General features: G+C 41.4%; 1 protein-coding gene across 1 annotated transcript in view; it reads right to left on the reverse strand.

The window, feature by feature from the left end:
* Positions 1 to 1,851: 1,851 nt before the first annotated feature.
* The window catches only part of FGF9 (fibroblast growth factor 9), a 34,343-nt gene continuing 14,025 nt past the window's right edge, over positions 1,852 to 22,169 (reverse strand). Inside the window, exon 3 of the mRNA XM_032260100.1 lies at positions 1,852 to 4,645. Coding sequence (XP_032115991.1) covers positions 4,400 to 4,645 — 246 coding nt within the window. The 3' untranslated portion in view covers positions 1,852 to 4,399. The remainder of the gene's footprint in view (positions 4,646 to 22,169) is intronic.

The following is a 22,169-nucleotide window of genomic DNA, read 5'->3' on the forward strand; positions in this document are numbered from 1 at the left end:
GCTGGGCCATGAACATTGTCAATAATGCCTGCCCTTCCCCCGTGCGAGGAGGGCAGCCCCGGTTGTTCAGCTCTGAACGCTCTCATACGCAACTTTTTATTTTAACTCCTTAGCTCCTGGTATCAGATTTTCCTAAGACTACTAATAACAATGGGAATCATAACCAAAACAGCATAGCTAGAAGGACCTTCATCAGGTGACAGAAAAAAAAAATAGCAAGGGTCAGTTACAAGCACAGCTTGCCAAAGGCTATTCAGATATCCAGTTATGCCTACAAATTTTGTAATTAAAATTAAAAATTTAAAAACTTTTTCCAATATGTAAGCTGGAATATGGTTGAAGAATAATGAGAATTTAAGTAAGAATTTTCTTTTCCTATTAACCCAAACAGCAAAGAGGCCTCGTATCTGGCTGACCGAAGAGCCAGATGTCTGCCTAGCAATCTGGTGACTACGCTGGTGGAGAATACACATTAAGAATATTCATTTTCAATTTATTCCAAAAGAAAATTATCAAAGTGTCTATTTCTTATTTCTACATGTTCCTCTCTGATGAAGAAAGGCTACATCAAAATTTTTTTCTAAAGACCTAAGAGCAACAATGAGGCACGCTGCAAGTGAAAGTACACATCACACTTTGAGACATTTATTCATACATTTGTGACCAAACCGTCTGTTGCCAGGGTCCGTGCTACAAACCTGAAGCCCTGAATTCTGGACTGTGTGCTAAAGAATAGACACAATTTATTGTTATAATTCCTTCCCATTCTGCTTTTAAGAATAAAATATAAATTTTAAAATGTGAAATGTCTATGGATACATGTGGGTATCATAGATCACGTAGACCACATGAATACACACGTACATTTGAGAGGGGCTCAGTGGCTAATATTTCTTTCAAATTCATCTGGCATACTCCCCCACCCCCACCATTTCACTGCTTTTTCATGCAAGTGACCACAAACAGTGGATCTAAATTTGGTACATTTCAAGGTCAAGTGATGCAGCAAACAGAATCTGAGCTCAAACAATATGCCTTTGTCCATTCACCCATCCACGTAAATGTGCACACACGCTTAGCTTCACCTGCTCCAAGTTCATAAATCTTCATCCCAGAACATTACTTGCTTCTTCATCGAACGCTCACAGAAAGAAGACATCTGGATATGTTTGTTCCTTCCCTTCCATCCCCCATAATCCTCACCCCCCTCAACACACAGCACAGCTGTTAAGAGCAAGGAGAATATGCTTTTTAAATTCCATTGGCTCAGGTAGGCACAGAATCTGAAGCAGCTCCAAAATGGACATTAAGTAAAAAAATACCAGTTTTCAAAAGTCTGTAATTATGTATTTACACAAATTACATAATCCTGTATGTATTTACATACAATTACAGATTATCAAGTAAATAACACAAGGTTGTAGTGTTAATGTGATGAAATAGAATCAAAACACCGGAAGGAAGTCACTTGTTTATCTACAAAACAGGACCTGGCAGGGCAGGTTCCCCAGCACTGACCTGGCATGTCCTTCAACACTGCTTGGGGACATTCCCATGACAGATGGGAAGGCTGTTCAGTCCATGCTCAGAAAGTCTTTGACCATGGTGCAAGTGTTGGCACCAAAAAGACAATGGTTTGGCTATCTGAGCATCTGTGAAACCGGAACCCCCATTCCACAATGGCTCAGGGCTGCCATTCACTGGGCTTTGGGTCTCTTGAGACAAGACCTGGATGCAAACCCATGAGCTGGGGATGACTCACTCTACTGCCCAACAGACAATGCCCACACTGAAAACCTGAGCCATCCATTCTCCCAGAATGCCTATTTACATAAATTGCATGAGTCAATATTTATTTATTTACAGACCATTACAGTTTATTGTATCAATTGCCAAAAGCATGTAACAGTTTGGTTTTCTTAAAAAAAAAAAAAAAAAAAAAAGGTACCAAAACAAAGTTAACTCCAAAAGTAGACATTAAAGTAGCATTTTCTAGGAATGCATGAAGATTTTAGTCTTTTTCGCAATTTTCTTTTTTTTCGGTTGATCATCTAAGGTCTCATGCTACTTTAAGACTACTTTTAGCAGTGGCCTAAAATCAATTTTTTCAGTGCTAAATAGTATACCTATGACATCCTAGAAACTTGATTCTTCCCTGTGGTCAAATGTTTAATATTTTTATCCAAAAAAAATGCCTTTTGGAAAAACAAAGCCTGAATATGTGCACATTTTAGCAGCAGCAAAGGGTTAAATAATAAATAAGAATACTACTTCTTGGGACTAAATGCAGTTTCTGTTTAGAAAGGGGGAAAAAAAGAAAATAAATGAAGAGGACATTCTGAGCTTTATCATAAATCAACTATTTTACATTGCTTCTGTCCCCTTCCCCCAAAATAGCTCTTAATTCCAAATATTAGGCTTAGATTTTCCTTAATGCATATCAGCAGGAGGGCATTGCCATGTACTCCAACTTGGACCACAGAAAGGCAAGACATTGTCACGACAATAAGTCATGCGCTTCTAGCTCATGACAGCTGTCACTCACCAGTGACACACTTTTTATTTTTCATAGAGAATGTGCATCAGAGCAAAACAGTTTGAATATTAAATTTTTAAATTAGTTCCATAAATCCCAACACGTTTAAACTGTCACTCTCCACTTCTCAACACCACCGGCTAGAAAGTGTCATATGTAGATGAGAATTTGTTATAAATTCCTTTTTTCTTAAATATTGCTTTAAGAATTTGGCTCTTTTCTCCTTAGTATATAGTAAGAAATAGTCTCGCTTGCCCAAGGGCAAGTTCCAAAATTATTGCTACTAAAGAAATATGTATTCTTAAGCTTTTCAGCATAAAATGTTACAAAAGCCTTGTAAAAGATATTCTACATAGTGACATCCCCTCTAAAAAAATTGAGTGTTTGTGGAGACCATTTTAAAAAACAAAACACAGTCAACAAATATAATACTTTCCCCCTCATTGTCATTATTGATAACGATTTATTAGTTTCATTTTGCAAGTTTTACTAAGGGTGCTATTACCTTGTAATTATGACAGTTCATACTGAAACCCATTTGCTCTAAAAGATGTTACAATGACCCCTATGATACTTCTATAATTTCATATTTGATAGTCAAGTGAACCAAAAAAAAGTTTACAAGTATGATCCTGTTAATGTGATTCTTATGTCTTTAAAAAAAAATAGTCTGTGCTACATACTTTTTTTTTTCCTTTTTTAAGAATTCTAAATCAATACAATGTTTGATGTTAACACTGTCATTCTGGAGATCAGCTAAAATAAAAGCATAGTTATCATTTAGCTTTGGTATATTCTGCGATAGATTTAAACAAGTAAGACATATACCAACCCTCATATTTTCCAACCATGAAGTTACAATAGTGGAGTCACTTATGAGAGAGGAAATATTACAGACACAGAATCAAAGTTTGAGACCCAGTTTATCTTTAATCCTCTGGGATAAGCTATGAAACAAGCAGTCTGAAGAGTGAATACTCAGTGTCATGAGCAATGTGCATAAGTTTACAATAATACGGGCACAAAAGAGATTGTCGCCTTTAGTACATCAGGGTCATTAGAATTTCTCATATCCATGCACCGTTATATCTACTTGCATGAATTTACCACAGGTTCATAGCGGACTTTGCCATTTAATGCTTACAGAGCCTAAAGCTTCCAAAATGCCTATCTGGCCTGTACATATTTCATTAAAAATAAACTCTATATAATAAATAAATATATAAAATAAATAAAATGTTGCCTTTGGAATTTCTATAAATAAATTTAGTTTTTTTGTTTTTTTGTTTTTTTGTTTTTTGTTTTTTGTTTTTTTACTAAGAGGTCTTTGCTTTAAGTTCACTGGGATGATACCAGTGAGAATTAACTGAAAAAGTCTTTTAAGTAAGACTGCACCCTCGCGCAGGCCACCAGCCAGAATCCTGATGAGTCGAAGTATGGCAGCTGTGCTGATATAGGATGAAGTACAACTGATCAGAAATGTAAAAGCGTGTCTATTTCCAGCATGCATCAGGCCGCAGTCCTCTTGCTCTCGCTCCGCCCGTATCTCCCGCTACTCACACACACACACACACACACACACACACACACACACACACGCTCTCCTAGCGCTCACTCTCTCTCTCCTCTTCTCTCATGATAAATCAAGCAAGTGGCCCTAGGCGGTCCTCCAGGAGGAGGAGCCTTTAAGTGCAGAACAAAATCAGCATGTTCCCATCCAAGCCTCCATCATACATTATGCATGCGACAAAGTTTGGCAACAGTGGAGCTGATGTGATGACACAGCTAATCAATAAGAACCCACCGCGTGAAACCTTTATAGTGGTTACTTTTTTAAGGGCTCAAGTGAAGAAATTGTCTTTGTCAACTTTGGCTTAGAATATCCTTATATAGTTCAGGTACTTTGTCGGGGTCCACTGGTCTAGGTAAAAAATGTGTGAATTTCTGGTGCCGTTTAGTCCTAGTCCCTTCTCGCGGAGTCCCATCTTTATTTAACGCCACATAGTATCGCCTTCCAGTGTCCACGTGCTTATATATGTTTGATGAGTAGGTATTATACCAGTTTTCTTCAAACTGTTCTCTGAATACACACTCTTGGGTTAGTTTTTCCTGTAAAAAGAAAAAGAGGGAGAATATTAGGAAAAATAGCTAACACATTCTGGGCTCAATACGTAGCTGATGGATAAGTGCAGCAAACCACCTTGGCACACGTTTACCTATTTAACAAACTGCGCATCCTGCACATGTACCCCAGAACTAAAAACTAAAATTAAAATTTTTTAAAAGGGAAATAAACATTGCAACATTAGCTACTTTCAATATTACAAGTAATATTTCATTGCTACACCATATAACCTCCATGAGAAAATACTGATGTTTTAGCCCATTTTAACCATTTTAATGCATTTTGCAAAAACTGCCTAACCTTACAAATTTAACTGCATTCTAATTTCTAACTCATAATGGTTAAAGCACAAAAGAGTCTACATGTTTTCTAGTTGAACTGTTGCACAGACCAATCATTTACATGAGTCAAATGCAAAGAACAACTAACATGATAGGTTTTTCCCACTTTTCCTAGAGCGGCCATGTGGCAACCATGCTGCGGGGGAGAGCCTGTGGCTGTGCCAAGGCTCAGATAATGGCTTTGTCTTTAACACCAGTATATTTTGTATAAAGTACTTGCTGCAGACACCAACATTAGCAATATGACCAGTGATGTCGGAGATTTTCTGCCCTTTTAGCAGCAGCATTTACTTACTACTCTCTAAGAGTGGTTCTTAAACTTCATTCAGTGTGTGGCAGATTCACCTGAGAAGCCTTTTCAAGATGCAGCTTTCTGAGCCCCAACCCTTTAAAACTCTGATTCAGCAGTTCTCAAAATATGCATTTTTAACAGGCCCGTGGGAGAATTCTAAATGCAGAATTCTAATTTTCAATCTACATTTTAAAACATAATGCTTCTATGATGACCAAGTGAGTCTTCTTGAACCCGAAGTAAAAACAAATATCCTGGCCTTCCTTTTCCTTGAATGTAGATAGGAGAAGAGACCCCTAACTAAAAAAGCTACATTCTCAGCTTCACAGATCCCAAGAAGAAACGTGCCCTGAACCAGATCAGAAGGGTCTGCATCTTCCTAGAAGGACTGCACCTCCTCTCCACTTGAGCTTTATGAAAGCTGGGGTCCAGCTGAACCTCACAACCTGGGACTCCTGGGGCTACAATACTCATGGGCAGTAACAAACAAAAATAACCCACACACACCACATCCCAAAGCCATGAACACACCCTAGGCAAAAAGGTGTGCATCGAAGCCTGCCCCTGGAGAAATAAAGCGACAGGACTTACTGGCATTTTTCCTCTTCTCACCGCTCAACTGAAACTTTTAAAATCAATGTATTTTGTGTTTAAAACAGTAAACACTATAATAACTTGTTAGAAGTAGTTTCTTTTCTCTTACCTACCTGGCACCTTATATAAATAAGAACACAAATAAGCAAACACAGATAAGGGCGTTCGTTTCTGTCATTCAGACCCAGGGGACAGAGAGTAAACTTTATATGTCACCACAATACAGACGTTCTCTTTTCATGTACAGAGTTAAGGACAATTTAATACAATGAATTCGTAGATACCAGTTGGGTAGGATCCATCATCCCCAACTCCTTGCAGAGTAAGTCAGAAGAGCAAAGGAGTGGACAAAGGGAGAGAATTTGACAAAATCGATCGATAGTCTGTCATGAGGCCACCTTTTCTATATCCTTCCCTAATTCAAAGGCTTAAACCACACTCAAGAGCTCATGAGGGCTGGCACTTCCTGACAGGTGTTCTTCTATGTGTCCGGAAGCACTGAGTAGGTTTTTAACAAAACACTATCACACGGGACAAATTTTGCCAAGTGGGCTGAAATGGGGGAAAGCAGAAAGGAAAAACCATACATCAGGCAAAAACGAAAAGGATGGGAAAACTTCAGACTTCTGGTGCTGGGTTCATAAGGACAGAATGAATTGCAGAAACCAAGCTTCACCCCAAACTGAACTGCTCCCATCTGAGGGTGTCCGGGAGAAGCAACTCTACCCCACAGGAGGGGCGCACAGGAGAGAGGCACTCCTGTACCTTCCTCTGCATGTGGGCCCAGAGGGGTGCTCTTCTGGGGAAACTCAACCTCCTCCTAGGCTGAGGAGATCAGGCTGAATGTGTGACTGTGACTTCTGTCTCATCTCTATTGAAACTCATGGAAGTTTAAGTGTGTTGAAGACATTAATGGCTATTTTAGTCCTGCTTCCACTTGCATAATAGTCTCCTCACAGGCGAGATCATTCCTAGCTAAAAATAGCTGGTTTCAGTTTGCTGTAATTAAGTGAAATTTCTAAACAAATTATGTGCATTTATTTTATCATTAATAAAACAGACCAAAAGATGGGATTGGATGAGCCTTTAGTTCTAGAAGGGACAAAAAAAAAAAACTAATTCAAAGTAAGCTGTCTTTTTTGCAGCAGGAAATCACATCACCTACAAACACTATGAAATTAAACTTTATTTTAAAAACGTAGAACACTTCCTCCCCCTTTTTGAGCAATGAGTGAGGTGCTTGCTACCTTATATTTCCTCTGCATACCCAGCACACCCATAGCACAATGGTTTTTCTTGGATCAGAAATAGATAAAAATCCTGGCAGAATATAATGAGTTTATGTGACAGGAAAGCCTGATTTTGGAGTCAGAAGCCTGGTCCTATCCCAGCTTCACCCGTCACTAGCTGCAGGGCTTTACAACTGGTTCTCTCACCTCTCCAAGTCTCAGGAACCTCATCTTTAAAACAGGTTAGTGATAAGTGTCTTGAGACAGGGTTGTGACAGAGATCCAGTCACAGAACAGCACTGAACATGGGGGAAGCTCCCAGTCAACAACAGTGTTCTTAATACCATGTTAACATCTTAACATCTTAGAACCTGGTACCAGTACCATGCTGTTTTGATTACTGTAGCCTTGTAATATAGTTTGAAGTCCAGCAGTGTGATGCCTCCAGCTTTGACCAAAACAGAGACATAGACCAATGGAACAGAACAGAGACCCCAGAAGAAACACCACACATCTACAACCATCTGATCTTTGACAAACCCAACAAAAACAAGCAATGGAGAAAGGACTCCATGTTTAATAAACGGTGTTGGGAAAACTGGCTAGCAATGTGCAGAAAGCAGAAACTGGACCCCTACCTGTCACCTTACACTAAAATTAACTCCAGATGGATCAAATATTTAAACATAAAACCTAACACCATAAAAACACTAGAAGAAAATGGACATAGGCATAGGCAAGGACTTCATGACTAAAACACCAAAAGCAATGGCAATAAAAGCCAAGATAGACAAATGGGATCTAATTAAACTCCACAGCTTCTACACAGCAAAAGAAACCATCATTAGAGTGAATCAGCAACCCACAGAATGGGAAAAAAATTTTGCAATCTACCCATCTGACAAAGGGCTGATATCCAGAATCTACAAAGAACTAAAACAGATATACAAGAAAAAAGCAAACAACCCCATTCAAAAGTGTGCGAAGGATATGAACAGACACTTTTCAAAAGAAGACATATATGAGGCCAACAAACATGAAAAAATGCTCATCATCACTGGTCATTAGAGAAATGCAAATCAAAACTACATTGAGATACCATCTCACGCCAGTTAGAATGGTGGTCATTAAATATTCTGGAGACAACAGATGCTGGAGAGGATGTGGAGAAACAGGAACACTCTTACACAGTTGGTGGCAGTGTAAATTAGTTCAACCATTGTGGAAGACAGTGTGGCGATTTCTCAAGGATCTAGAAACAGAAATTCCATTTAACCCAGCAGTGCCATTACTGGGTATATATCCAAAGGATTATAAATCGTTCTACTATAAAGACACATGCACACATATGTTCACTGCAGCCCTGTGTACAATAGCAAAGACCTGGAACCAACCCAAATGCCCATCAATGATAGGCTGGACAAAGAAAATGTGGCACATATACACCATGGAATACTACATAGCCATTAAAAACGATGAGTTTGTGTCCTTTGTAGGGACTTGGATGAATCTGGAAACCATCATTCTCAGCAAACTGACACAAGAACAGAAAGCCAAACACCACATGTCCTCACTCATAGGTGGGTGTTGAACAGTGAGAACATGTGGACTCAGGGAGGGGAGCATCACACACAGGGGACAGTTGGGGGGGTAGGGGAGAGACAGCAGGCGGTGGGGAGGGAGGTGGGGGGGAGGGCTAACATGGAGAGGAATGCCAGATATAATATGCACCTAAAGTAAAATAAATAACTAAATAAAAATTAAAATTAAAAAAAAGAACCTGAATACACATTAGAAAACAGCAAATGCAACTGTTCCAGTTAAATACATGGGACAGCAAGGCCCAGACATGAAGCAATTTGCACCTGGTCCGTGCCACAGGATCTTGTTATTATGTAATGAAGCCATCAGAGCAAGAACTTCCCAGGAGCCCTAGCACAGCCACCACTCTTGGGACCAGGCCCTTCCATTTTTCACTCTTCACTGACGAGGCAGTATGATGCCCACAGCGCCACTCTTCCAGTGACACTTGTGCCATTTCTCTCGGAGAAGGTGCTGGGGAGGGTCACAGAAGTAAACGCTATGCTCAGCAATTCAGTGAAGCAACTCTTCTCAGAGTCCTATGTGTCCCTCTACTTCAAAAGGTAATTTTTTAATAATTCTATTCATTTTCAGGATGACTAGCTGGAGAGGGGAGGAAAATAGCAATCATGAACAAAATTCCACAGTGGTAGAGGTATCACTAAGAATAAAACGTGAAATAGTTTTCAGTGCTTAAGGAAAGATTCTCATTTTATACTTTTTAAAGAATATGAAAAATCCCCTTTTTAGAAAAGTAAATATACTAAGAAATTGAACTGATCTTTTCACTGCCAGTTAACACTGCCCTATTTCCCTAGCAGGCTATTCCAGCACCGTTCACGCACACATAACTTAGAAAATAAAGCGAATTGGCCGGGCGCGGTGGCTCAAGCCTGTAATCCCAGCACTTTGGGAGGCCGAGGCGGGTGGATCACAAGGTCAAGAGATCGAGACCATCCTGGTCAACACGGTGAAACCCCGTCTCTACTAAAACTACAAAAAAATTAGCTGGGCATGGTGGCGCGTGCCTGTAATCCCAGCTACTCAGGAGGTTGAGGCAGGAGAATTGCCTGAACCCAGGAGGCGGAGGTTGCGGTGAGCCGAGATCGCGCCATTGCACTCCAGCCTGGGTAACAAGAGCGAAACTCCGTCTCAAAAAAAAAAAAAAAAAAAAAAAAAAAAAAGAAAATAAAGTGAATTATTCAATTTAAACAGTATAATTGGCCAGACACAGTGGTTCATGCCTATAAACCCAGCACTTTGGGAGGCCCAGGCAGAAAGATCACTTGAGGCCAGGGGTTCAAGACCAGCCTGGGAAACACAGTGAGACCCCATCTTTACAAAACATAAAAAATTAGCTTGGCATGGTGGTGCACAGCTGTAGTCCAAGCTACGCAGGAGTCTAAGGCAGGGAGATCACTTGACTCGAGGCTGCAGTGAGCCATAATTGTGACACTGCCCTACAGCCTGGGCAACAGAGTGAGGCCCTGTCTCTAAAAACCAGAAACAAACAAACAAAAGAAAAACAGTATAATCTATAGCCAGCATTTTTCGTGATGGCTGAGTCCAATTCCAGTTGTCTCATATACAAGGGGGTTATATAACTTCATTTAACAAGTTAAATGAGATTGTGCAAACATGACATTGCAAAATCACTGGTACATTTCAGCTCCTGCAACCTCACCAATTAGGCCACACAGATCAGCTTAGATACCTTAAAAATCAAAATTATCATGAAAAGCTAAAGACTGTGTTACTCGTCTAAATCATACATATGTGTTTAAATAATTTCTTCCTCTTATTGGGGATTATGCCAATGTGTGATTTTTATTTTAGAGTAGCAAGATTTACAGAACTAATCTCTTTATGATCACGCTTCGGTACTTAGTGATACGATATTTAGTCGAGGTGAAAATATTTATGTTATATATTTCTACTCCAAAATTATTTTTCTAAATAAAACATAAGTCAATAAATGCAAATTTGGATAGCAAAAAAATATTAACTTACATTCTTATATAAATCTGGGAATAAAGGGAAGGGGTGGGGGAGGGAGTGTCTGCCTTCAAATAAACTATACACTCTAGAATTATAGAACTCAGATGTTTTAAAACTCACCACATGTTTCTAATGCAGACAGTTTATAGAGTATTCCACTATAAAGTGATCAATTCTTGTTTTATTGTATTTCCATGTTTTAATTTTTTTTTAGATTATTTAACTATAGCTGTTTATGGCATACCTATCTTTGAACCGTTGGATTATATCACTAGGCTTGGGTGGAGAATGTGGATTTGATTCAGAAGTCTACTAAAGTCCATGCTTTGGAACAAAATCTGGTGACTGTTAGCAACTATGGAAACGTCTTTTCATTTTTTATCATCAAATTCCAAGCAGTGGGAAAAACTGAAATTAAAACTTCAAAACTCTTACCAATCCCATTAAAACCAAAGTATGAGATAATAATGTGAAAATTATAGTACAGCCCAGAGAATGCTTCGGAATGTTATAATACATAAACTTATACAGACACTATTTTAAAATATTAGACAATTTGAAAATGTGTAATCCACGTGGGTAACATTATGCTGGATTCGTATCTCTGCCCACTTAAAACATGAAGTCAGAGTTGTTTCAAAAGTCAAGACTTAGTTATTATTGAAAACGTATAGACTTCTGCCATGCTGTTATTTTAAAACATAATTTCCATATTAACAAACATATGGTGTCGCTTTGTCCACATGGTTGCATTTATTCTACTCAATGGGCCACTTAGACTACTTGCTGCTATGTTATAAACTACCACAGCATGTCAACTTATGATCAGCAACTGTACAGACACTGGCTTCACTGCAGAGGTCCCGAACATGTCACAAGTTAATGATTTCAGTGTAATCGTTCCTTCTCATATCTATGTTTATTACAGTCATGATATTTAAACCTCCCTTAACCACAATTACTCTATTCATGCAGATGTACTCTTCCTCATTAATAATCTAGCAGTAAAGCCTTAATGAGAGTTATTGCAAGTATCAGGGTGATTAAATATAATGACTAAAGGACCATTAATAAGAAGCAAGGTCTTTCCACTCTACTCTCATGGGAGAAGTCCCCAAGTAGACAGAAAGCAACAAACACAGAGAGATTAGGCAAGAGGGCACTCTCATTTTATCGGAAGCTCCGACCCAGACCCTACCAAACGTGGCTCACCCTAAGCCCCATTTTCCAAAACCTCTAAATTCCCCAGTATTCCAGATGGGCCTGCTTTTATATCCACATTTCTGGCCACCAAAATTGCCACCAGAATTATGGGAACAATTCAATCAGTTGTGTCTGGTCCGCATAAACAAAATGAACCAAGTAGGTGGACCATTTTTCATTTTGTCTCATCAAAGTATACAGGAAACTAAGAATTCCCAAATTCTCTCCACTCTTCCTCCACCTAAAATAAAAAAGGAAAAAGGAAACAGAAAAGACCTTTGCCCAGAAGCTGCTTACGTCAGTATTTGGGAACTCAGCGATAGGGGTCCCAGTCTGAATCTAATCACATATACACAAAAATACACACACACACACACACACACACATACACACACACGTGCACAAACACACACGCACATCTTCAGTGCGGCATGCTCACCAACCAAGTGGTACTTGGTCTGCTGCTAAGGACAGAACCTGCCAAATGTACCACAGGACAAACTAGACCATTGAGAGATCTTCCTTGGAAGCTGCCTATAAAAATGAATGTTTGTTTAGCAAATAATATTAGCTCATAAACTTTTAACACATGTTCAGAGGTGTATTCCCACAGGGAAAAGAAAGTCTTGCTCAGAGAAGAACAGAATTCAAACTTTCAAAGTTCAATATTTACTTTGAGAAGTATTTTTGCTTGTGTTAATGTTTAGCCAATGTACATTTAATCGCTCCATAAACAAACCTATAGGAAAAATTCATTGAATTTCAAATCTTATACCAAGTTGAAAAAAAAAATCACATGTAACATTTTTCCCCTACAGACTAGTATCTGGTAAGAGTAGTAATGTAATTCAATGACCACTTAAAATGCACATCGAAGATACACAAAAACTGAAAACACTTCAAATTAAATATTACTCAGTAAAAACTGAGAGTAGAGTGCCCTTGAAGGATCAGATAGGCAGGCAACGGAGAAGAAACAGAAAGCTAAAAGGCTGAGAGGTAAAATTGCAGAAACAAGGATTCGAGAAAGGCGTTGTACAAAGACAGCTGACTCCATCTACCTTGTTTCCATGATAATCATGGGAGATACTGGAGGGGGCGGAATTTTTTTAATGTACCAGACCTTCTATGATAGAGAAAGCAGACTAAATTCATCACAATTTTTAGAAATAAAAGGACAGAAAGTGACAGATTAACAAATATAATGGCAGTATATGCTCAAAGACAAATTTTGAAGAAGTAAAAGATGCGCAGAATGTCCCTAGCAGAGGCATGCTGACCTTCTAGGAAAACGCACACATAATCCAGTAACTGTGGATGAGTCGATTAACAGTCCCAGGGCTCCATTTTCTCCTCCGTAAAAATGAAGAAATTGGACTAAGATTTCTAAGGTCGCTTTAAGTCTAAGATTCTAGTGATTCAGTTTGGGAAACACCAAAACCAAAGTTATTCACAGTAACTCTGGAAGGATGTATTGAACAGGAAATGAAAAAAAAAAAAAAAAGGCTGCAGTACAGTTGGAAAATAGAGAAATAAACCCAATGAAATGGGCTGTATCACTTTCCCACTGAGGGGGAGTGGGGAGAGGATGGGAAACACAGACTGAGTTCAGCTTCCAGAAACCAGCAGAGAATGAGATGCTGATTCTGGGAGGAAAGGACAAGGAAGGAGACAGTCACTTTGGCCTGAGGAGCTCTCCCTCTCTTCACTGGGAGACCATCGGGGGGATACAGTCCTCAAAGGCATGGCTACTTCCTTGCGCTTTGGGGACTGCCACATCCTCTTCCCAACGTTGGCGTCAATCAACATGGCTCGTTCATGAACTTTCTGCCTGACCAACAAACCCACATCATGAACTGCCCAAGAGAACTTACTGAGAAGCAAAGCCAAATCCCGTCAAAGTTAGCAGTCTCGGGCCGGGCGCGGTGGCCCACGCCTGTAATCCCAGCTCTTTGGGAGGCCGAGGTAGGCAGATCACGAGGTCAAGAGATCGAGACCATCCTGACCAACATGGTGAAACCCCATCTCTACTGAAAAATACCAAAATTAGCCGGGCGTGGTGGCACGCACCTGTAGTCCCAGCTCCTCCAAAGGCTGCGGCAGGAGAATTGCTTGAACCCAGGAGGCGGAGGTTGCAGTGAGCAAAGATCGCACCACTGCACTCCAGCCTGACGCCTGGCGACAGAGTGAGACTCTGTCTCAAAAAGACAAAAAAAAGTTAGCAATGTCATAGGACACTCAAATCGGGAGGAGCAGCTGGGCATGAGCACAAGGCAGAGAAAATGCAACCCAAAGATCAAGGAAGCCAGGGATCCCTGGGTACTATGTGATAGTTTCACATGACTCTTGAGTTTCTAATTTCTCAGACAGCCATAGCAGACGCCCGTGTCCCCTCAGCACCCCCATATCCACCCAATACCCACAGAGAAGTCCTGTGCAAGAATGCAAGAGAGATGAAACTGTCCCTGGCACCTTCCCCACTCCTTGGCCCCCAACTCCTAGCCCACATACACTCACATCAGCCCGGGTTTCTTGGGAACTCAACCTTTATGCTGACCCCACCTTTTGATAGATTAATAGAAATGGCCCTTTTCCTCCTCAATACCACGGTGGGACTGTCTCTAATTCCTCCAAGACACCAAATGAATATGCTGGCATGAACCTCTTTAAAAATTGTGCCTTCACTCTAAGAGACCGTCTCTGATGATAGCCTTTTGGATGCTACGGCAGCCTGTAAGTTTCCAATTTAAAAAAATAATAAGTATAATCACAAAGTCAATGAAATGCCTCATAAAAGAAGTGCCTTTAATTGAGCAGATAAAACGATTGTGAGCAGCAGATGAGAATAAAGTATGTAAAATTAATCTTGGTAAATAAGGCTTGATTGTGGACATTTTAACATATAAATTGAGGAAGGGCACGTCATGGGTTTTAATTTCAGAATTCAAACTCACAAGAAACACAGTGTCAGTGTGTCTCTCGCACGAGTGCCGCATTTCCGTCATCACCACCCGCTTGGGAGCGCGAGCATGTGCTGAGCAGACACACAAGCCAAGCGCTACATGGGCCGCTCTGCAGGCATCATCTCTAATCCTCACAGCCTGGCTTCGAAGTGTCTATCCCTACCCCGTTCTATAGCCACAGCTCAGAAAGAGTGAGAAGATTACCCACGGCTGCAGGGCCAGCAAGCGACAAAGCGGCGATTCCCGGGCCTGCGCTTCCACTAACCGTGCTTCATCTCCAAGTTGCCACTGTTCAGCCTGCAAGTACAGACTAGAGTCTCCCATCTAAACACAGCACAATGAAAATCAGCTTGAAAGAGCGAGGAAAAAAGGAAGGAGAATACAAGCCAAGTCAGTACAGCCAGAAGAAAAGTATCTGAAACACAGAAATTCCCATGCAAAACAAAAGAAGGGGGAAAAGGAAGGGAGGAAGCAAAGTGGAGAATGAGGAAGAAAGAAAGAGAGCAGGAGAACCTAAAGCTGAGAGCGGACAGCTGATTATGTGCAAATATGCAACGCAACATGGCAGCTAAGCAGGCAAACATAATGCAGGGCTACAGCACAGCCATCATGCTGTGTACCGTGGCGACAAGGACATCTTCGGTATGACCTTGGCAAGTCCGTTCTTAGAATACTGCATTGAGCTTCGGGCACTTCATTACAAAGAAGCAACAAACTTCAACAGAGATTTCAATAAAGAATTACAAAAAAAAAAAAAAAAGATTAAAAGGGAATCAACTACTGTCAGATTGCAAGCATTTACGGAGAGCATGAAGGAAGACAGCTCTCAGCGTGGCTGTCGCACTTAGCGCCATGACCTTTGAGTCCTCGGGGGAAGCCCTCTGCAACAGGGGTGTCAGGAATGCAGACATTTTTCTTAGCCGGTTGTCACAGTGCCGCTGAGGCACGCCAGGCCAGCAGGCTGACAAATGATGCTTCTGTGCAAGTTTAATTCAGTCCCTGGTGAGGGGGAGGCAGGAAGGGTAAGGCGACCAGGACACGGCTGAAGCTGCCCCAGGACAGTAGCCGCCGCTCCACCCCAGCAGGGCCAGCGTTTTTGTAAGGATCTGGGGCATCTCTCTGGCCAGGAAGGGCTGCTGATGCTGACAGGGGAGGACCCACCAATGTCAGCAAAGATGCCTCTGGCAGCAACTAGGATAAACAGAAGCAGAGACAAGATGTGGCGGACGAGGCAGGGACAGAGGAAAGATCACAGAATCTGGGCACATCCAGCAGCCTCCATGTTTCTAAACCCTGCAGCAAAGTTGCCTTCTTGGCTGAAAAGCTTTTTTCTCTGCTGAGAACACCTGCATGTTTTGCTCCACCTCCTCTGTGCATAATCCTGACATTCTCTCCTACTCCTAGAATTAATCTCCCTCCTGCAAGCTCTCCAAGCCCCTTTTGTTTACAATTCTTTTATAACACTCATCAAGCCAAATTATAATTCTGAGTTTCCATGTCTGACTCCCTCAGCGAAGTTCCAAGTTCTTCCTGAATCAGCTCCTAAGATCACCCTCACAAGGAAGTACATTTGCATTTGTAGGTATGCTGATTCCCCTTATTAGAGGTAGTGAAGTCCTCTAAAGCCTCCTAGAATACTGAACCATTGCTCCCGGGGGAAATACAGGGTTGGGCTCCTCTGAGCCTCTGGTCGTAACATTTTTGTCAACCAACAGACATGTAACCTTGTTTTATGTGTGTTTCTGTTGAATGACACCGCATTTAATATCTGTTGCTGATTAACATCAAACTCACAACTCACAGTTTCTCTAACACACGTATTCGCTCCTTAAGCCGCACTGCAGCCTTCTTGTGCTTAGCAACGCTCAACCGCACTTCAACACTATGCTGAGGATGCTTTCTACAGCAAAATCACCAGCAAAAACACAAAACATGGCACATGGCGCTAAACTGATCCCGAAAAGGACCCTTGCTTCCAGCAGAGCTGAGACAAGGAGAACTGCGTCTTCTCCAACCTCATTGGGAGTATGTGCATGGAGCCTACTCACATTTTTTGCTTCTCTGTCCATGTCCACAAATAACCACGAAAGTCAGAGAAATATTGATTTGGGTGGGGGTGACAAGCAAGTTTTAGTAAGTGAAATTTAAAAAATTAAAAAATTAAACAGAATCTGTGAGCAATGAAGATCAATGTATTTCCAGCACCTAGCAAAGCACCATGCATTATTAGTAGGTAATCAATAAGACCTGTTGACTTTGGGAAAGAAAACAAGGGGTTGTGAGGTAGTGCCTGAGTGTGAGGGTAAGTGAATGCTAGTGTGTGAGTGGGTGTGAGTGGGTGTGAGCAGGTGAGTGTGTGAATGTCTAAGCACGTGGGTAGGTCTATGAATGGAAGAGTAAGCAAGTCAGTGTGAGTGTGAGGGTGAGTGAACTGTGAACAGAAGTGAGTGCAAGCATGAGTGTGTAAGCATGGGAGAACGTGTGTGAATGGGAGTGTGTGTGAACAGAGAAGTGAATGTGTATGTGGGTGTGTAAGTGTGGATGGAAGAGTGCTTGAGTGTGCGAGTGAGTTTGTGAATGATTAGAGAGCGCTTCCAATTTGAGCCCTATTCTGAATCAGGCTGTGCAGAAGCATTAACTCAGGGAATCCAGGGAGACTACACTACCCCTGGGAGAAACAGGAAGCTCTGCAATTCAGGTACCATCCACGACACCGAGGCTCTGGTTGAGGGGTTTTCCAGGGTTCCATGCGATGAACAATCTATTCTGAAAACAGGGGCGACGTGGGAGAGGTGAGGGGAAGGAGTGCCAGGATTTAGGAGGTAAGGAGGGGAAGAAGCCGGAAGAGTTTGGAGATGCTGAGTTGTGCCTCTCTTGTCCCTGATACTACCATCACCTGCTTATTTTGCAGACCCTGACTCACAAGCTGATCAGACTTCTCTGTGTGCCCCAAGGCTCAGGATGAGGGGAAGCAGGAGTCGGCACTGTCAGCAAGCCACAGACACGAAAGACCCTCACACAGACTTCTCAGTGAGGAATTCATTTTAAAGTGCTAATGAATTCAGAGGAGTTGCTGTCATAATGCATCCTTTCAATCATAAGACACTTAGAAGCGCAATTACTAGCATGTGAGGCTCCCTAACACAATTTATCAAAAACAGAACCTTCTTATACTCAAAATAATCAGGAATCACAGGTCTACAGGTCAACTCCTCCAGCTCTCAAATACCTATTCAGGAATCTAGTACTTATCAACTAGTCTCTGCCTAGGCCTAGAAAAACACACAGGTGATTTGGGATCCCGCTGACAATACATTTCATTCATTCAATATTCATTGGGTGCCAAGTGCATGCAAGACTCAGCTTAAAGTACTGGTGGGACCATGGGAACCACAGTCACCAAATCTCTGCCTTCATAGAGCTCCACTTCACAAAATGGGACAGCTTTAATAGGCGTCTGACTCAGGGCTTCCCAAAACTACTGTCTCAAGCTCTCTTATCAGGCTTCTCTGGCAGAGACAGAGGCAGAGGAACTTCAGAAAATGCAGCAGCGTGAGGCAGGGAAGAGAGTAAAACCCAGGGTGGGAGAGAGGGACACTGGGCTCGTGTGTGAAAGCTGCACCTGTCACGGGAAAACTCTGCTCCAGGATTCCTGAGACTGTTCCTGGGGGCCCACAACAACGTTCCTCCAAATTCTCATCCCAGACGGGAAATGTGTCTGCTGAGCAGCCAGCAATTTAAAATAATCCTTTTCCAAACCTGGAAAATCTCCACACCTGTATTCTATGACTTTGGCCATACTAGCTTGGAATGTTTTAAGTGTGCTTTAGACAATTAGTAAATGTAGCTACCATGCTCAACACCATAACTAAAATCAAACAGATACATTATTTTAAACGATGATTGTCCACTAACTAATGGCCAGCAATACAGATGCTAAGGAAACAAATGAACCACTAAGTTAAAACTAGGCTACTGTAAAGAAAAGCAATCCTCCAAAATCACATCTGTGTAAGAAATATTAAAAACTTGCTCCACTATGTGGTTAATTCTGGTTAAAAATATTCACTATGTAGTTAATTCTAGTAAGTGTATTTTTTATTCACAAAAATGCATAAATATCAGACTCTTAACATGCATATATATCAGACAAGATTTACTAATTTACCTACATTCAAATCCTGACTTGTCATCATGTACGTGACCTTCAATAAGTCACTAAAATCTCACCTTATCTATAAAACCAGGACAATGTATGGATTCAGCCATACAGCAGAAGCTGCACTCCATATCATCTAAGAATTACTACTCAATTCTTTGAAAACTGGCCATGCACATATGAAACACAGCATAAGGCAATGCTCTATCATTCAAAATATCTGTTGAAAACCACCCATCTCCAGATCACACCTGATGTCGGGTAGGTTACTAAGGAAATGAACCTTTTCATCTCCTTTATGTGAACTGCATTCTTTGTACAGAACATGTCTGAACATCTCCCATTAGAGCAATCGGAACTGAACCACTACAGTGACAAATCAGAAGCTGAGAGGTCCTTGCCGTGTGGTGTGGTATGATGTCCTGCTCCATGAACACATAAGATTGTTCTGCTTGTTCAAAGGTAGGTCCAAATTGCCCCTGCAGAGCACCTGTGAGAGATGAGGGGGCGTCTGATGAACTGCAAGGGTTAGCCTCCATCCTCAACTCTGACCCATGCCTGTGCAGTGTCCTCCAACAGTGACACCACAGATCCCTAGAAGGCAAAGGGAATAATCTATAGGGCCACAAGTTCTCTCCAAGAATGTTTTTACTTTGCCTTTCCATTTCAATGAAAAAGTACTAGAACTGTTTCAAGGTATCCAGGAGCCCACAGATGACCATCCCATAACCACATAACCGCCCCCCAAGAATGCACGGGGGTTTAAAGTTATTGTCAGTGCTACATAGTGCCATAATACTTTCACCATCGGGACCGACAGGAAAAGTCAAAGGCACGGTGAGTACATCGGAGGTGTGTCTGAGATCACTTGGTGTCCCGGGAACTCACACGGGAAGAAGCGGGCAGGGGAACAGGTCATCCTGAGGTGCTCTGCCAGACATGCACCCTGAGCTCACAAGAAGCCGTGCCAAGCACCAAGGTGGATTTACAGTGAGGCAGCATCTTCGTCTCAGTCAGGGAACATCTTCCTTCACATGACATCCACTGTGTCACTGTGTGTTTTACTGATCTTGTCATTTGAGTTCCGGCATATATATGTTTTGAATTACAGTTGTCAAAGAGGTATAAGGAATTTATATCTAGTTTCATGCAGATATTCAAATAACATAATAAAAATAATTTAAGTCAATATAGGATTATAAGGATCTGAGATACTTCACTGTCTCCTTTTAAAGAGGTGGGTATCTCCTTCGATTCCGGGACAGAGGGATCTGCACGGTCCCTCCTACCTGCCCCGCAACATGGAAGCACCATGCAAGAAATTTCTTTGACTCATATATGTCTGCCCAGCAGAAAAAAACTGCCCCTAAATGAGGTATTTGCTAAAAGAAACTTTCTGTGCATTGGAAACAGTCAAACCCCATCACACCTGGTTACTGATTACATGGAGTCACATAAACCAGGACCCTGGTGCGTCCCTGGAAATATAACCAAACCTACTAGTAAACACCTGTTTTAAGAAGCACCTGTCAGGATGAGGCTAGGAATGGTTGCAAAGCACTGGTCTGAGGCAGTTAGCACAAAGCTGGTCCTCACTCTGCATCTACAAGTTTTGGGCCTTTCAGCAAGTCACTTAACCTCTCTCATTTTCAGTTTCAGGAGCTGACTAATTCCTGTGGAAACACCTGGACTCTACGAGCTCACAACCCGGTTATCAGTGCTATCTCTGTTCGATGCTCACGTATGGTAGACACCGCGTGTGCGTGTTCATGACAGGGTGAATAACTGGGTCAACAAACATTCACCACATGCCAACTGCACATAAATTGCCCTGCCTGGCCCTCAAGAAAGAGAAAGATTATAAAGCCAAAGACTCTGACTCCAAAAATGTTCATCTAACGAAGAGACCAGCAGGAATTACAATTCTGGGCAAAATAATGTAAGTGTTATAAAGGGATACAAACCAGAAACGTCAGCGCTTCCGCCATCCCTGTGCCATCCTCCAGCGTTACTTCTGCAGACTCTGCGCTCTATGTTTCAACATCCTTATAATGTCAGCGCCTGTGCCAGCTACCTTTTTTAATGAGAAGGTCAATTCCTTTCATTCAATGCAAGCTTCTTGAAGGAGATTAATTTTTTCATGGCATTCTTTTTTAAGGAGGCATTTATTATGGTCAATTATTCTTGATGTTGTAAAGTATCTTGGAGGCCAGGAATGTTCTTCAGGGCTATAATCCTAACTCTTTGGGAGGCCGAGATGGGGAGATCACTTGAGGTCAGGAGTTTGAGACCAGCCTGGTCAACATGGTATAACCCCATCTCTACTAAAAATACAAAAATTAGCCAGGTGTGGTGGTGCACACCTATAATCCCAGCTACTCAGGAAGCTGAGGCAGGAGGATCTCTTGAACCTGGGAGGTAGAGGTTGCAGTGAGCTGAGATTGTGCCACTACACTCCAGCCTGGGTGACAGAGAAACACTCTGTCTCAAAAAAAAAAAAAAAAAAAAAAAATTTTTAAGTATCTTGATAATACTCAATTTAGATTAAGACTCTAAAAGTAACTACCTACCAGAGCTATGCTTCTAATCTTTTTGATAAGAACAAAAGTGACCAATGTTAATGAATACTCTAATCCCCTGGCCCAGTGTGTTGTGTGTGTGTGTAATCTAACATCCTCTTGCATAGCCTGGCAGCATATTTTAATCGTTACATTTGAAGGGTCATGTGGCCTGACTTGGCTGCCCTTCCTTTTCTGAGGCTCCTATTTATCCCTCAAGACCCATTTTAAATGTTACCCCTCAACCTCCCCAAGCAGTTATTTAAACACTCCTCTGGGACACCAAGACATCTGTCCATTCCTCTACTATGGTAAATTTCACACTGCCCTGAATTATTTATAAGCATAGATATCTGTTTCATTGTTTTGCACTCATCACAGTGCTGGATGAATCATAGCTATAAATGTGAAATAAATAAGCAAATAAATGAATGGATACATGGATAAATTATCACATGAATACAATAATCAAACACCAGCCTGAGTTAGAATTATTCATGTTCTCCTTCTAATCAAATCATGATACCCATTAGCAATATAGTTTTTCTTATTTTCACATTCTAACAGGATATCAGAATCCTGTATATTTT

The sequence above is a fragment of the Sapajus apella genome, unplaced genomic scaffold, assembly GCF_009761245.1.
Source record: "Sapajus apella isolate SASKATOON/1434 unplaced genomic scaffold, GSC_monkey_1.0 scaffold114, whole genome shotgun sequence".
Lineage (NCBI taxonomy): Eukaryota > Metazoa > Chordata > Mammalia > Primates > Cebidae > Sapajus > Sapajus apella.